A 17,688-nucleotide genomic window follows, 5' to 3' on the forward strand; every position below is an offset into this window, starting at 1 on the left:
CCCCGGCTGCGGGGGGTCCCTTCCCCCGTTAATCGCCGTTTGTGCAACACTACGATCGTCCGCTGAACGCCCCTTCGAAAAGGCGTGGTATAGTAACAAAACCGCTTTCCAGAACAATCCTTTACTGATCCCACGAGGCGGAGAGAGTGCTTCGCTTTGGCGAAGAACTGCAACGGCATGGCAAGATGCTTCTGGGGTTTGGTTCCAGCGAGCAACACGTTACTTGACTGAAATTCCAGGGGAGGGGGGGTTAGACAGTCAGTGTCCTTAACTGCGGCTGGATCATGGCCAAGAACCGCTGGTAGCATGCCTGTTCCCGCAGAAGTGCGTTAGGAGGTGTTAACAGTCCGAGCCCAGCTTCGCACTTTACCGACAGCCACCACTTTGAGAAGTCGGGTAGCGACGGACTGACCCGCCAAGGGGGCAACCGCCTGCTGAACGCCTGCTGACTAAACACGTTCACATCGGCTTGGATGGAGGAGAGCGCAAGATTATCGGCACCTTGAGAAGTTAGTTACTTGTCTGTGGTCCCTCTGAACACGGATAACAAAGAGAAGTGTTTCCTTGGACTCCTGCAGGGAGAATCTACCCGAAAAAGCGATGTGGATAATAAATAAGCGGAGGCTTCTCAGAAGTTAATGTATAAACTAGAAGTTTATGTGTGATAGCTGTAAGGCTTAAATGAACACTTACTGATGCTATTGTATCAGAAACACATCATTTAGTAATAGAACCTGATACATACGAAGCGTAATTGAAAAGAAGGATTGAATTGTTACAAAAAGAAGACTAAATTCTGTTTCTTAGAATCTCCAGAAAAGTGATTGGAAAATGCTTAAAGTCCTGTCAAACAGCTTAATTAAGATTCATTTTTCATCAGCTGGAGTGAGATTAGAAGGAAAACCGATGACTTTAACCTTTATATATTGGGTTTAAACAGCAAAAGGAAAATGTGTTGGAAATCAACTTTAGTTTGTTTGCACACTTACAATATTTAATATGCAATCGAGTGTGTACTTGTCAGCAAATAATAGTACTAGGGAAAGCATTTACACAAAAAATGCTATTGTTGTTAATCACTATTTAAATTTAACTTGCCTTTCAGCAGGTTCAGCTGCAGAAATAATAACTGGTCCAACTGCTGATATTACTGTACATTTACCCTTATTCCTTGTTGTCAGTATGTTATGTTCTCTTCCCCGGCCAGGTAAACTGATGGGGATCGATCTTATAAACATGTCTGGGAGTGATTACTTCCTTGCAGACAAAACAGAGGACACAATTCCTTTTTGTATCACAATCTCTGCAAGATTTTTAAAGCCAGAGATTTAACCGAAGCCTCCCAACTTCATCATCTGTAGAAGATGCAAGCCTTCTCACGTTGGGTATGACACTGACAGTGTGCACCTCTGTATATACCATGAGATGATCAGACCCAACTGTTGTCCCAAAAGCGGGGGTTCATCACCTGGTGTGCAGATGCCCAACTCACATGCAGGATGGAGGTATTTTTCCTTTATTACCCATGAATGTGCATGCACAGGTGCCTGTCCCAAGACAGTACACCATGGTCCCCAAAACTAGGATTATTTATATGCACAATTTTCACATGTGCAATACACTGATACATATATATTAATATTCTACTAAGTGTCTGGTCATAATATCTACGTTTAGCATGTAAATTAGCATGAGTGCCTAGTTTGCCCTCTCCACCCTCTTCTTTTGAGTCTGGGGTGTGATTAGAGTCACTGGGTTGGTCCATGGGTTGGTAGCCTAATTACCTTTTACCTAGTCTCCTCCGGATTTGCCAGGCATAGGCAGGTCGTCACAGCTCGCTGTCTCTACTTCCCATTAATCCTACCTAGGCTCCTGCTTTTTGTCATGCATATACAATAGCAGATTGTTTCAAGGTTTTTGTTTCTACCATTATCCTAACAATTAATCATTTGGTTCTACAGTGTTCCTAACAAAGCTGACCTCTTACCTCAACATTCCTTTTCATAATCTCACATCACAACCATTAACCGGGTTTTCAGAAGTTCCCATTAGCAAAGCAGTTTCGGTTTGCATTCTTGAGGGCTTTTATGAGGACTAGTATTTTGGGGAAGCAAGCTGATATTGGAGGGTCTAAACATGGATTCAAGGCATCAAGTTTTAAGTAGACTTTCTGAAATGTATAAAAATTAGAAAAATTAGGCAAATTAGAAAAATTATAAAAATTAGGTCCATATAAAAATTAGACTTTTCCAGAGATTTAAGAATCATGAATATATACACTATGAAAAAACCAAACAGATCTGGAATATAACTTCTAGATAATGTTAAATTATTTTCCTGGAAGACAGATAATTTTGATTTGAGTTATGCCAATTCTAGATATCATTTGTTCAAAAATGCACCATTTTCATTCTGTGCCTTCTGAGCAGATTTACTCTTCTGACATTACAGACTCAGGTGGTACCTCTGGAACACAAAATGTAGTACACGCACATGTTGGGCACGAGAGCTGAAGAGACAGAAATTTTAGTCCCCCTGTCTGCTTGCAAATTTAAGATGCTTCTGTTAAATTTGCATAATGCCTCTGGATAAGCATCTCCTGTCTGAGACAGAGAAGAGATGATGGATACCAGAGCTGTAGTGATGTACCACAGCCAGTCTGTAGCATTTGTTTTTTTGATGTTTGCTCGCCTAATTATTGCCCCGAGTGGGTGACTCAGGGTTTTTTTAGGACGCTAGCTGCAGATGAGAAGAGCAAGAAGCAGGGTAGAGCTGCATGTGTTTTAGCAGAGTTCATCCCCAGGGAGTTGTGTGTTATATTGATCTCTGCTCCATCTGAAAGCAGAGGAAGGAGATTCCATTCTCTGGATTTGGTGCTTAACTTTCTCCGCACCTTGCAGTAATACTGAGATATTGCATTTCACAAAATCATTGTGCCTTCAGTTATTTAAAGAAAAAAATATTAAAAGAGATTACAAATCAGGGTACAAAGGATTTTATTAGAGTTTACAGGGTTGTAAATTTGCATCCCAAGAGTATGTCTTTTTTTTTTTTTTCCCCCCCCTGGTGTTCATTACCTAAACAGATTCACTGTCTGTATTGAGGAATTATCAATCTTTTCCTTACCTTCCTTAAGATATTTAGAAGAAATAGATTTTGCTTATTTTGTCAAACAGAAGAGATGGCTCCGTGCCTTCCTTTTTGGCTTTCTGATCCAGATGAATTGCAGATGCAGAGGAGTTCCCAGGTTCTTCAGCTTGGGCTATTAATGCCATCAGTGTCGCTGGGGACTCCTGAGGACAGACAAAGGAATCCTGCAAAAACTGATCTCTGGAAAACAGCCTGTTTTGCCGACGGGCCTGCCAGCTCATATCATTAGCAGCAGCAAAGTCAGTGGTATGTAACCAGCCAGCTCTAAGGGCCGTGATGGACAAGCATGAAGAGAGAGGCTATTAGAAAGCTTTGGGCAGCAGGCATTGTGCAGCCGGTGTGGCGTGAGGCTGGGCTCATTTGTACACTGAATGGAGGCAAGAATCTAACAAGATTTTGCCCATGGCTATCATCCTTAATGGTCGCTGAAGGGAGACTTACTAGTCACTTGACAAAAATCCAGATAGGGTATGACTACCAATTCTACTCTATGTTCTCCTTTATCAAGAGATTCAAGGAACTAAAACAGGTCAAGGAGGCAGTATTTCCTTTAGAGAAACCACATTGATATGACTCTTTTCATCACAGTGGTTAAATGCTTGAAGGCATGGTTGCAACAGCACTTAAACTTGCCAGCCCTTCATACCTGTTGATCATAAAACAGCCCATAACTGGGATCTGTAAGAAAGTCTGAACCTCGAGAACTATGGGGTATCATGAGTTGCACTGAATTTTCTTTTTTGTTAAGGCTGCCTAGTGCTTCCCTGTTGAAGAATGGACTCTCTTGAAGCTATTCCACACTTTATTTCTTTGGGGATGATGGTTGCAGTGACAATGACCTGTTTCACACTGCAATATTTGGTAAGTTCCAGCTAAAGTAATAATTAGAATAGAATAGAATAGAATAGAATAGAATAGAATAGAATAGAATAGAATAGAATAGAATAGAATAGAATAGAATAGAATAGAACAGAACTCTTTCAGTTGGAAGTACAACGATCTAGTCCAACTGCCTGACCAATCCAGGACTGACCAAAAGTTAAAACATGTTGCTATGGGCATTGTCCAAATGACTCTTCAACACTTGATAGGCTTGGGTCATCGACCATGTCTATAGGAAGCCTGTTACAGTGTTTTACCACCTCCTAATGTCCAGTCTGAATCTCCTCAAATGCAGCTTTAAACCATTCTCAGACATCCTGTCACTGGATACCAGGGAGAAGAGATCAGCACCTCTCTCTCCACTTCCCCTCCTCACAAAGCTGCAATGAAATTGCTCCTCAGCTGCCTCCTCTCCAAACTAGACAAGCCCAAAGTCCTTAGCCGTTCCTTGTAGGACATTCCTTCCAGCCTTTCATCAGCTTTGTTGCCCTCCTGGACACATTCAAGGATTTTAATATCTTTCTTAAATTGTGCAGCCCAGAACTGTGAGTACTGGAGGCGAGGCCGCACCAGCGCTGAACACAGCGGGACAGTCGCCTCTTTTGCCGGGCTGGTTATGCTGTTTGGTGCACCCCGGGATGCGGTTTGCCCTCTTGCTGCCAGGGCACGCTGCTGGCTCCTACTGAGCCTGCTGCCGACCAGCACCCCCAGATCCCTTTCTGCAGGGCGGCTCTCCAGCCACTCCTCTCCCAGTTTATAATTGTGCCTGGTGTGACAGAATCTGGCATTTCAGCTGGTTAAATTTCATCCCATTAATCGTTGCCCAATGCTCCAGTCTATGTAGATCCCTCTGCAAGGCCTCCTGTCCCTCAAGAGAGCCAACAGCACTTCCCAGTTTGGTATCACCAGCAAACTTGCTAATGGTGCATTCAGCTCCTGCATCCAGGTTGTTGATAAATGTATTGAACAGAACTGGCCCTAGAATAGAGCCCTGAGGAACAGCGCTGGTGACTGGTCACCAGCCGGGTATAGCCTCATTCACTACAACCCTTTGAGCTCTGCCCTTCAGCCAGTTCTTCACACAGCACACTGAACCTACTCAGCCTGCAGTTGGGCAACTTGCCCAGAAGGATTCTGTGAGGGACAATATCAAAAGCCTTACTAAAATCTAGAAACACTACATTGACCACCTTCCCTTCCTCCACTGGGTGGGTGACCCAATCATAGCAGGATACGAAATTCATTAAACAGGACTTTCCTTTTGTGAAGCCATGCTGACTGTGCCTGACAATTGCATTATTCTTTAAATGCCTTTGAACAGTACTCAGTATAATCTTCTCCATAATTTTTCCAGTTAATTTTTCCAAATTAACTTCCAGTTAAGAAAGTTAACTAAGAAATTAATTCTAAAATTAGTTGTCTATTTTTTTGCTGGCCCTTTTTTTTAAATTAAGTTTTTGTATCCTCATGTCCATTTGGAGCAGTGGCTTTAAGTTTTGCTGAATTAAGTCAGCCAGTGTTGTAACTTGCTCTTCTTCCCTCATGTTTTCTGTGCAGAAGTTTTAGTAGTTTTGGCACATGGCTCTGATTTGTGTCAGAAGCCACAGACTGACTTCTCTGAGGTCCAAGAATATTCTGTAGGGTCTTCCTTTCACTGGCGTTACAAGAACCTAGCAACCAAAACAGCTCTGACATTGTATTCAGACAAAGATAACCCAACTTCCCTCAACTTATTTTCCTTTACAAAAAGGTTGAGCTTCAAGTGACATGTCCTCTCACAAAGTGGTCACTTGAGCATCCTGATAGATGGCCAGGTCACCATCCCTTATTCTAGAGAGGGGTAAATTAGAATATCCTTGTCATCTTCTGGAAAGGTGTTGATCAATTGGATTTTTTTTTTAATCAGACCCAGCCTAACCTACACAAGAGTTGACGACTACCATACAAAATCGGCTTACAGGACATCACAGTTAACCAAACATACTGATACAGCAATAATAACTTTCACAGTCTTAGTTAACTCCTTGTCACGTTCATGACAATAAAAAAATAGAAAGTGACTCAAAATTGCCTGTATGGTAGCAGCTAAATCTTGACAGGCACATCTCAGAGAGCAAACAGGGAAATGTCTTGCAGAGATGTGGAACACGACCAAATATCCAATAATCAGGCAACAGCCAGCTGGTGGGGTTAGCTACCACATGTGCAGCTAACATACAGCTTTTTTTAACAAGTGGCACAAAGACTTCATGATGTGGGTACAGACAAGAATAAGGTTTATAGGAAGTCCTGCTGAGACCTACGGCAGCAAATACGCTTTTTTAATCACATGCCTGGTAAAGAGTTAAACTGTTGGTGGGATTATAAAGCAGATTGGCCACATTATTTATAATTTCATTATTATCTATAGATAATATTCAGGCTATATTTAATTTTTAAAATTTACATGACTTGGTGCTATTTTTCCCTTACGATGCGTACCCTGCTTTAGGATGCATGTACTCTGCTGGAAAATGCACCATATGGCTGCTTCATTTGTTGCAGAAGAGGCGAGGTGAATGAGGTGGGACCACGAAATCGTGGATTTTTCCCTTAGTTTCTGGGTGCTTGACTTGCAAGAGCCACTCCAGTTTGTAGAGCTGAGGATTCATAGCTGAAGCTTGAGCAAATGGGAACATTGTGTGAGATGCTGAAAGAGCTAACTACTCTGAAGGGGCAGGTACTGACAATCGATCTCACCCCTTCTGTTCGGGCTTTGCCTCAGCTTCCCACTGTAAAATGGGAGCAGTTCCGCCCTCACATTCCTCCAGGATATTCTGGAGATACTTTGTGAAGCAATCCATGATGAGCACCACAGAGAAGCTCATCAGGGAATAATTCTACACTGAAAACAGAATTTGTGAGTAAATCAGGCCTGGGGCTACACAATGAATAAAGACACCAGAACAGTATCGAGTAACTGCTCATTAACTGAGCATTGCCTATACTGTGCCTTGTGGGAATTCCTGCAATGGCAATCTGGAATAGTAGTGCATACAAATGAGAGAGGCAAATGGAAGATGCATAAGCAAATTTAACTCTGACATCTCTTAAATGAGTGCTTAACTTAGCTTCTTTAATGAGCTTTTAATGTATTTTTTCCATGTATTCAGATTCTGTTTAAATATCCTCAAATGTGTTCACATCCTTGCTGCAAGTATTTGTTTAGCTGGTATGGGCCGAACTGTAAAAAAATACAATTACTTTTACAGCCTTCTAATTTCTCATGAATAGATATTTCATAGTTGCTCTCTATAGTTATTTTCCAGAGTCTGAAGCAAACTCCCAGAACAAGACATGCATGTGCTGTCTGAGAAGGAAGAAAAGACCTCAGAGAGACTATTATCTATACCATTCTTTATATTCTCAAAGTTTCTGTTGAGGTATTTTTTCATGAGAACCTTAGCATCTGAAGTTTTTTCACTTGATCTTTTAAGGATATGACTAACATTTGTATCAGCACTGCAGATATATATATTGGAAATCTATGTGTTGTGTTCTGATGAGTAGGATAAAAGCTGGTGTGCTCTCCAGGGGAAAACCTCTCAGACAATCAGTACAAGAACCAGGGTGGTGAACAGTCTTTGCAACAATAAAGTTACGGATAATATTACAGACAAAAGTCATGTAAGCCATGCTTACATGACAGAGAGAGGCTGTTACACTGTAAAGATCTTTAAAGTCACTGCTACTTGAAAGGTTTTTAAAAAGTCACAATGGTTCTTTTCTATAAAGTTTGGCTCATTCCTTCCTTTCACTGAAAAAAAATTGTGCATCTCTTCAGAGCGTGCTATAGAAAGAATGAAGGGCTCAAGTATGCAGCCTGAAGTTCAAGGGCACAACAGAATAGGTACAGTGAGAGGCTATGCAACAAACTGGTTTTGTGGAATGGGTGGTCTTTTGAAACATGTCCTTATGCCATGCCTAGTGCATTTTCCATAAATTGTTATTCTGAGTGTAAGCAGTGGCCTAAGCTCTGTTCTGGCTGTATATTTATGCAGTGGCATACATGGAAGAAGTTGGCCTAGACGCCAATAATTGGGAAAAAAACCCACCCTGAAATAAAAAACCCAGCAGCCAGGAGCAAAGTTTGAGTGTGAAGGAATAGTGCAGCAGTCAGTCACATGAAAGCTGTTGCAGGGTTTTGTGAAGAGGAAGGCAAACAGGAGAGATTACTGGCGGCTCAGTGTGCGGGGGCCCGCTCGGCCCTAGAGCCAGGCCCTACCCTGTCTGCGGTCACCTCACCTGCTCAAGGGAACAAAAGGCAAAAGCGTGAGAGTGGTGGCACAACTGGTGGCACAGCGGCAATGAGGAACGGGCATCTGAGTTACACGTGCAACTGGAAATGAAATTCAAGAAGAGAGTACGCACCAACTTCAACTCATACACCCCAAAATTTCCACAACTTTTTAAATGTTTTTTAGCTAGTCACACCTGACCATGTAACCAAACCATGTATTTGAGTTTTGTCTTTTTCCTAAACTGAGAAGTTTGAGGTTGAACCACACCCCAGCAGTACCACAGTGACAGGCAATACCCTACCGGGTACAGACCATGAAAACAGAAGTGCTGGTGTCTTGAGATGCGTATTAATTTAAAATCTCCCTTTGACGTCATTTCTAGTTGACGCTGGTATTTTTTTCGGTTTCAGTCGGCTGTTTATCCCTTCATCAGTAGGTGGCAGTAATAGACGATGCTGTGCAACTTCTACTTGTGATAGGAATTTGGGGGAGGAAAGACCCTATTTTAGGGTAAAGCTGCTCATTTTGTTTGTTCACAACTGAGTGGTGTAAATGTACTTGATAAACTCAGACATACATCTTCCTCTGACAAACAGATAAGTTGCTCCTATACCAGTTCTGGTATTTATAGCTGTACTTAATTAAATAGTGCTATAAAGCTGAATTCAATTAAATGCAAATGTATACTATTTATTCCAAATATCATTCTCCCTAAAGATTAAATATGCAGATGCCTGTAAAATTTTATATAGCACTTATTCTAACAATTTTGCCCACTATTTTTCACACATGACAGTATATTTAAGTCATTCTAATGACTTTAAGTATTATTAGTTTTCAGTACAAGAAACCTCTGTTTCTTAGGAACCACTCCTCCCCCAAGTTTTCTTTAGTCTTCTTGAAGAAACAAATCCAGATTCTGATGCAGCCCCAAAGGAGAGCCATAACTATGGCATTTTCTAGAATTATGCATACAGACTTTTACCCCTATACAACAAAGAGAGAGGAGAAACTATTTAATCAGATTCGCCCAAAGTACATCTTTTGTTATTCCTTTGATATTAGAAATCCAACTGGATAAACAACTGGTATATTAAAGTTCCAGGCTTTAATATGCACCTTTACAGACTGTTCTGAAAGTGTTCTTTCCTTCTGCTGGAGCTGATCCTATTGTGAGTCACTGCAAAAATGCTTTGTTACTATGTCCTTCTGAATCAGTTGGCAACACCCCCTGTATTTACCTTTGTGTCACTGACAGCAAAGTTAATATTTATTTTCATCTATGGTGTGACCTAGAATAGCTTAATTTAAACTTTCTTTTTTTTCCCCTCCTTCAACCATAATTTTGTAGAGGCTATCTTAAAAATCTTGCCTATCAGTACCAGCCAAGCACTCTGCTACTAATTTAATACATGGTGTAGGAAGCAAAGAAGGGAAATTTAGTACAATAATAGAGAGGAGGGAAATAGTTTTCAGTATTGCAGTGATAACATTTTAAATTCAAGGTAAACCAAGGAGATTAATCTGAGGAATGCAAAACACCTGGCCCCACAAGTGCTACTGATACATTATAGTTTACCATTAATCCACCATTGGGAAGTCTCATTTCACGGGAGCAGCAAGCTCTAGGATACAAAGAAATGATTGCTAATAATACATCAAAAACTTCTTGAACCCAACTTCTGTTCCAAAGTTCTCATTCCGTGAGATGACAGCCCCAACTCACACTGCTAGCAGTGAGCATGCATTATTTTCTGGGCCTGAAATACAAAGCAACAAGCTTAATGGCATATGAAATAAGACTGAGAGAGAAAGAACAGTACAACACCAGGAGGGTAACAGGTCTGGTCTTGTTCTCATTGAAGTTAGCAGGAATCAAATCAGGCAGTTTGATGAAAATAAAAACTCATTGCTTCAAACCTACAGGAAACCTTACTGTGAGACAAAGCCACATTTTGGAGGACTTTTTTTTTTTTTTTTTCCCCCCAAATCATCCTATGCTTCATGATATTATGCTTCATGATATAATATGTATTTATTTTTAGAAAAATGTCCAAGGATTTTCAGGTATTTTTGTGTAGAGTTTGAGGCAAGATGTTTGAGCATGAAATTCAACTATCGAATGGCAGATTATCTAAACCACATAAAAGGTCAAAGCAGAAAAAAAATAATGACAAAAACATTTTAGGGTTTGGAGGGGTTAGAGGAAAGGACGTTTTTTAAAATGATCTGTGGATCAAGCTGGCATAAAAAACCCACTAGATTATGCCATTCTCTTCAGAGACTCAGTATATTGATGGTGTTCTTGAATAAAGGCATATATTCATATGTGATCCAAAGCTGTGACAATTATTTTGAACTGACCTTTCAGGTCTCCCACGGCCCTCCCCATTTTATTACCCTTTAAATTAGCAACTTGCCAGTAGTATATAGTCATTCAAGGAACTGGTAAATAAGGCCCAATGATATTAGAGAAAGCTGTCCTGTCTTCAAGTAAGGAGTTATGCTTATACAGTTTAACCTCTTCAGATATGTTATAGACATCTGCTAAAATAAATATGCAATTTACAGTGTTCCAAGTGTTTTCTTTTTCAAAACTTGAAGCACAAAACCTGTTTAATAGATATAATTTTTTTTACCTGATTAAATTATGAACTGGTGAAACCATGAATATGGGAGCCAGCTATTAAAGACATAAGTGACACCACCTTCACCATTACTTCAGGAAAAATTTTGGAGAAAAACTTCAAGTCCAAAACAATGACATTCACCTCTTCTGAAAAATAATACTGGATTTTTGTAAATGCAGCTCTTATAACTATCAATGATCAAAACTACTGTGAAATGTTTCAATCTCAGGACTTCAGATGCTAATTGGAAACAGAAAGCAAGCTGTTTGCAATACTGTAATAAGCTGTGGCAATTATGTTATTTTAGATGGGAAAGTTAATGATGAGCCACAAATGCAAGTTGTTACAAAGCCTTTGAGAATAAAGCCGTATGCCCTATATTTCCCTCCCTTGCTGTTCCAGCTAAAACCATACATGCGGAAGGACAAATGAAAATGTTGCCATGGTGATCAGAGCAGTTACCAAATCATGTACAGTGTAGGAAGGATTCCCTAAAGAACCTTATTAAGCATTTTGTTGCTCCTTTTTTACAAATATTTTCAGAAAGCCATTTTTATTTCACTGTCAATAAAATAGTCACTCAGCTAAAGCCTATTTATCTACCCCCCAAAATAAAGCTGAACTCACCACACATTAAGAAACATTCTTGTTAAAAGTTAAGAAGGGGTATCCTAAACAGAAAACTTTAAAATAGGAACCAAGGACAAACCCAGCCAAGACAAGACCTGGTCAAAATTTGAATGCTTTTCAGAATAGCTACTGTGAAACATCTCTGTGCCTATTAGACTACTGATGTCTTCAGCTACCAAAACCCAAAAATGAAAGACATCCCAAAAGCTTATTGGTTAGAAGGAATATTGGTTTTTTACAATAACATTGCAAGAAGTAAATTGACACGGAGGTTCCATGTTAGGCAGATGTGGGGAATGAGCTGGCGGGCAGCAGAACCACAGTCCAAAGCCACCTGTCTCGTGTGACAGGACTGGTAGCTGAATGCAGTTGAGTGCAGCACATTATTCAAGTTGATTGTCAAAGAAATCAAAACCCAGATGATGCAGACATCTTGTATTTCCACTGCACAAAACAGTGTCACAAACATTGATGGAAACTGCTAAATGTAAGCAGGTATGTGCACTTTGGACTAAATGCAAACGGCTTCATTCACCGAAGTGCCCTTTTTTTAGCATCCGAATTCAGCATTTAACTATATCCCAAGGCCCTCAGTTCCTCAACCAGTCTTTGCCTTGCAGGTAGTGAAGGTGCTCATGGAATACAAGTTTGTGCGGAAGAAGCACACTCCATTATGGGTGGCCATTCAGAGTCTCCACTCACTAGTGCAGTTCTCCAACAAAGTTGTCTCCTGCCTTATGTGTGGGACTTCACAGGCATTTAAAAGGCGTGACATTTCCAGTATACTGACACACTGTACACACAAAGTACTGCAGTGAGGGAACTCTAATATATCAGAGAGGATCTTTCGCTTTTTTTTTTTAAGAAGAACTTAACAGAAGTCACTAATGTAACAGCTGTTTCCATCAGAGACTGAGCTTAATTTTACTTATTGAAGAAGATCGATCAAGTCATACTCCATGCCTCTTGCTGCACTTTAAACAAAGTCAAAACAAAAAACCTTCCAGAACCACCACAAATTACTTGCTGGTAACTTATCTCATAGCTAATCTGCAGCTACAAAATATACAAACTTAGAGGCTGTCGCTGGCACAGTAGTCTCGCTGCATATTCAACACCACCTTTCATTTACCATCACTCTCCATCCCCATAAAGTCTTGCTCTCACAGGCAAAAGCATGTAGAGAGCTGCTTAGAAAAGGTAATCTCCATCCTGTACTGATCAGGGCAGATTTACACCCTTCACTACGACCTTCAGGAACAGCTGATACATTACAGTTCAGTTTACTTTCTAAAATCACCTAAATCATTATAATTCAAAATAAGATACGAGCAGCCACAGTTTTCTACAGTTTTATTGATGCAGTCCTGGTGTGTAACTATACATCTTCATTTTGCTTGCAGTTACAATGTTGCTTTACTAAGATTGTTTTTGTAGTCAAGTTTATTACAGTCTTCACAAAACATATTTTTAAACACCACTTGCTGTATAAGACTGATCATTCCAAACATCATAAATCATTGGTATTTCTTCCTACATAGTGCTACTTGAGGAAAGGTCACACTACTCTTTTTAGATATAAATTTGTAAAGGCAAATGAGTTAAATTCACCTTCCAAAGAAAATAAGAATGTTAAAAATAGCTTCAGAATCGGTATAACTCATTTAGGTCTCAGAAAAATCTATGACTGGCAAAGAGATCTACAATTTGATATTGTACTCAATACTTTCATTAAGACCAAAAGAATCTTTATGAAGAACTGAAATTAAACTTGTACATTGGTCTGAAAGATAAGGATTGCCTTGAATTTTTTAGGATTTTAAAAAATTTTTAGTTTTTACCAGAAAATGCACTACCTTCTAAAAATATTGTAACTATAGGCTAAGTATTGACATCTGAAGAAAAAATGCTAAAACTAAGAGCATGCAACACTGATACCAAATTTTAGCAGAAGACATTTTTAATTGAAAACTGACTCAAAGGATAGTACAAAAGAGTTTCTTCTCCCTAAAGGGATTTTCAGATGCAGGCACTGGAATAATAAGGGGATCTTCTGCAATATGAGCATCACAATATGCCAATAAATCTGCTGCAGCCTTGGATACCTAATAGAAGAGAAGAGAGAACTACTGTAACACTGAATTCTGAACCAATCAGCATTGCATAAATATTCTTCATATAACATACAATAACGGAGGCTCTCATAAAACAGGAGCACATTGGTTTATCCTTTAAATTACTAGAGACCACAACACTGAGTTTGCTCTTACTAAGCCTAGTAATTCTTGTATACTTTTTATTTAATATAGTGACATAAGGTGTTATCAATTTATATGATTCCTGTTCAGCTATTCCTCTCCATCAGAATGAAGGTCAGGAGCATATACTCGTTAAAAAAATGTATATGCTAATGGCCCGTAAGCGATAGGGATTTTCCTTGGAGCATGTGTTCTGTAGAGGCTGCCTGCTTCAGCTCTTGTTCCCAGTCACTGGTGGTAAGGTTTTCCACAAATGCTCTCTCTACCCTTTGCTCCTCTGGATGCAAAACAAACAAGCAAAAGGTTCTTTAGGCACATGACCTTGGGATTAAAAAGGAATAATAAATCAGGAGCAAAACTTGATCATCATGTGTCATGCTCTCATTTAAGCTAAATATTACTCTTTTCAGTGAAGTTGGACTCATAGTAACTTAATAAACAGAAGATATAAGTAGTATTTCATTCATAGCTTAACTTTAAATTTGAGCATTACCTCAATAGTTTTTATCTTAATATTTTTATACTTCTGCAAAGAACAATTCTAAAGTTCAGAATGTTGGTTTATGCTTACTGAAAAGTCCCACAGAAATAGTAACAAGTGTTTTAGCATACAAGATATTTTGCATGAAAAGAAAAATGAAATATTAAGCCATTTGAGCTGTAACTGAAGCCTTGTAACCTTTGCGGCTTTGTGCCATAAGAATATTGGTGACATTAGGCCACTGTGACTCTTTATTTTTTCAGGAATTTAGATCATATATACGAAATATTTTTGTTCTGCTCAGTTAGCAAGATATTTACAGCTATCTGTGCCTTTCTGCTTTGTTCAAATTACTGTTTTCAATATTATAATTCAGAAAATGAGGAAGTCTACAAAAAAGTCTTTTCTCTGAGCGCCACCAACAGCTTCTCCCGAGTCAAACACTGAGGTCAATATGTTTGCACAACTATAGTGAACAGGGAAAACAAATCAGGTTTCTGGTATTTTTCTAGCAGGTATGTCATCACTGTTAGCTTTAGCTTCCCCACACCCTGCTTGCTTTGGCATGAGTCCAGCCCATAGTAGGCTTCAGATTAGACCTACAAAGTCAATAGGTATTTGATCGGGATTCACATGAAATTTAAATTAACTTCCTGGAGAAAATAATTGACTTTCTAAAATATCCCCTAAAACATGCCTTTGTAGAATGCTTAAATCCATAAAATACATATAGTTGGCATGCCAGTATAGACAATTCTCCTATCAGAGGAAGCAAGGCTATTTAGGTTACTTAAAATTAGTTTGCCTTTGAATTGGCCAGAAAAAGAAAAGGAGGGAGAGGGGAGACTAAATGTGAACAACAGATTGCTGGGCCAATGCAAAGCAGGAGCCTGAGCACTACACTGAGCAAATCAGCAGAGATATTTAGAAGGACCAGTGCTTCTCAGAAGAGAAGCAGGTTAAACGATGTGTGGAAATTGTCAACTTCAAAGAAAGGATTGTAATTATTGTCAGACATACTTCAGTTAGCTACTTAGTAAGCAATGTCAAAAGAATGAGGCTTCGGATGTGAGGGCACTGTCTACAATAGAGAGGTATAACTCTAATGAACAAATAAAAGCTTAGGAATCCTATCATATTCCCATTTTTAATTTAAATTTACTTGTGAATTTTTAAAAAACAGACTCTCCAAAGAAAGATACAATGTAGAGACTACAAAATTCCTATGAAACCCAAAAAAGATTAAAAGATAAAACATACTTTTTCTTGCTAACAACCTATGCTGTACCTCAGCAAAGTATAAACTAGCATAGAATGCATCCACTGAAGAGGTTAGTATGTTTCCAGTAATGTTAGGAGGAATGTTCCACCACAGCATTTTGAAGAAGTATTTTCAAGTCATGACAATCACCAGTACATTCATAACTGTTTAACAGACACATTTTCACTTTTCTACTGTCTTTCAGGCTCAGCTGCCTGTCTCAAATTAAGGCAGTTCTATAAATTTATTAGCTGGTCTTGAACTCTTTCATTCAAACAGAGCAAGTCATATTCAGAGTCACAGGCCCCCCAAAAAGCCCAATGACATTCACATTTTCAGTGCTATGTCATAATAAATGTTACTGCCATAAAACCTAATGGAGAGCTAGTCTAATTCTCTGGGTCCCAGAGATAGGGTTTATTAAAGATGCCCAGCATATTTCTCCTTCAATTCTTAAGCTATTAAGTAATTTTATTCATGAAACCAACAACCTTTTGAAGTAGACTGGCCCTACAAAAAGTACCAACACTGGACTTCAACAGACCAACCTTCCCGTAAGTATCTTGTTTGTTCCACGTATGGATAAGCAACATCAGCCCAAGTATATATTGCTTTTCGCCCAACAATAGAGGAGTACAATCTCAATCATTAGTATAAGGGATAAACCCAGTAATACTATTTTCTAACTGTTTTTCTACGTATTACTGTGCTTTGATATCATATAACAATAACAAATACTTTCACTAGCAAAAGCACAACATAAATTTTTGTATCTAACTTGTCCTCTAATGATGGTAGGAATGTCATGGAGCAGAGCAAGCATTTTCTTCAGTGTCACAGTGTTTAAATCACAAATTAGCTTGCTTTCAGACAAACCGTAGTATGATTTAGTAGAAAACAAACCTGCAACAAAGATCTGAGGAACATGATCACATTTCAGCACATTGTTGTGAACTAAAACCATATTAGGCCATGTATTTTCATTCTTTAAATAAAAGTCTGGGGAAGAGAAATCATCCCATTGACATTACAGTAGTTATAAAAGTGAATTATCACAGAATCACAGAATCATCTAGGTTGGAAAAGACCTTGAAGATCATCCAGTCCAACCATTAACCTAACACTGACAGTTCCCCACTACACCATATCCCTCAGCACTATGTCAACTCTACTCTTAATCACTTCTAGGGATGGGGACTCCACCACCTCCCTGGGCAGCCCATTCCAACGCCCAACAACCCCTTCTGGAAAGAAATGCTTCCTCATATCTAGTCTAAACCTTCCTTGGTGCAATTTGAGGCCATTCCCTCTTGACCTGTAGCTTGTTACTTGGTTCAAGAGACTCATCCGCAGCTCTCTGCAACCTCCTTTCAGGCAGCTGTAGAGTGTGATGAGGTCTCCCCTCAGCCTCCTCTTCCCCAGACTAAACACCCCCAGTTCCCTCAGCCGCTCCCCATACGACCTGTGCTCCAGACCCTGCACCAGCTTCGTTGCCCTTCTCTGGACACGCTCGAGTCACTCAATGTCCTTTTTGTAGTGAGGGGCTCAGAACTGAACACAGGAATCGAGGTGCGGCCTCACCAGTGCCGAGTACAGGGGTCAGATCCCTTCCCTGTCCCTGCTGGCCACGCTATTGCTGACACAAGCCAGGATGCCACTGGCCTTCTTGGCCACCTGGGCACACTGCTGGCTCCTGTTCAGCCGGCTGTCAATCACACCCCCAGGTCCCTCTCTGACTGGCAGCTCTCCAGCCACTCCTGCCCAAGCCTGTAGCGCTGCTGGGGGTTGTTGTGGCCCAAGGGCAGCCCCCGGCATTTGGCCTTATGGAAACTCCTCCAGTTGGCCTCAGCCCATGGCTCCAGCCTGTCCAGGTCTCTCTGCAGAGCCTCCCTACCCTCGAGCACATCAACACTCCCACCCAACTTGGGGTCATCTGCAAACTTACTGAGGGTGCACTCGATCTCCTCATCGAGATCATCAATAAAGATGTTAAACAGGAGTGGCCCTGAAACCGAGTCCTGGGGGACACCACTCGTGACCAGTGCCAACTGGATTTAACTCTGTTCACCACAACTCTTTGGGCCCGGCCATCCAGACAGTTTTTTACCCAGCAAAG

The 17,688-nt window shown here is 40.1% G+C and overlaps 1 protein-coding gene across 1 annotated transcript in view; it reads right to left on the reverse strand.

Moving 5' to 3' along the window:
* Positions 1–12,908: 12,908 nt before the first annotated feature.
* GNG4 (G protein subunit gamma 4) overlaps positions 12,909–17,688 on the reverse strand; it is a 13,000-nt gene continuing 8,220 nt past the window's right edge. Inside the window, exon 3 of the mRNA XM_026845822.1 lies at positions 12,909–13,677. Coding sequence (XP_026701623.1) covers positions 13,549–13,677 — 129 coding nt within the window. The 3' untranslated portion in view covers positions 12,909–13,548. The remainder of the gene's footprint in view (positions 13,678–17,688) is intronic.

The sequence above is a fragment of the Athene cunicularia genome (genome assembly GCF_003259725.1).
Source record: "Athene cunicularia isolate RWA chromosome 3 unlocalized genomic scaffold, athCun1 chr3_part1, whole genome shotgun sequence".
Classification (NCBI taxonomy): domain Eukaryota; kingdom Metazoa; phylum Chordata; class Aves; order Strigiformes; family Strigidae; genus Athene; species Athene cunicularia.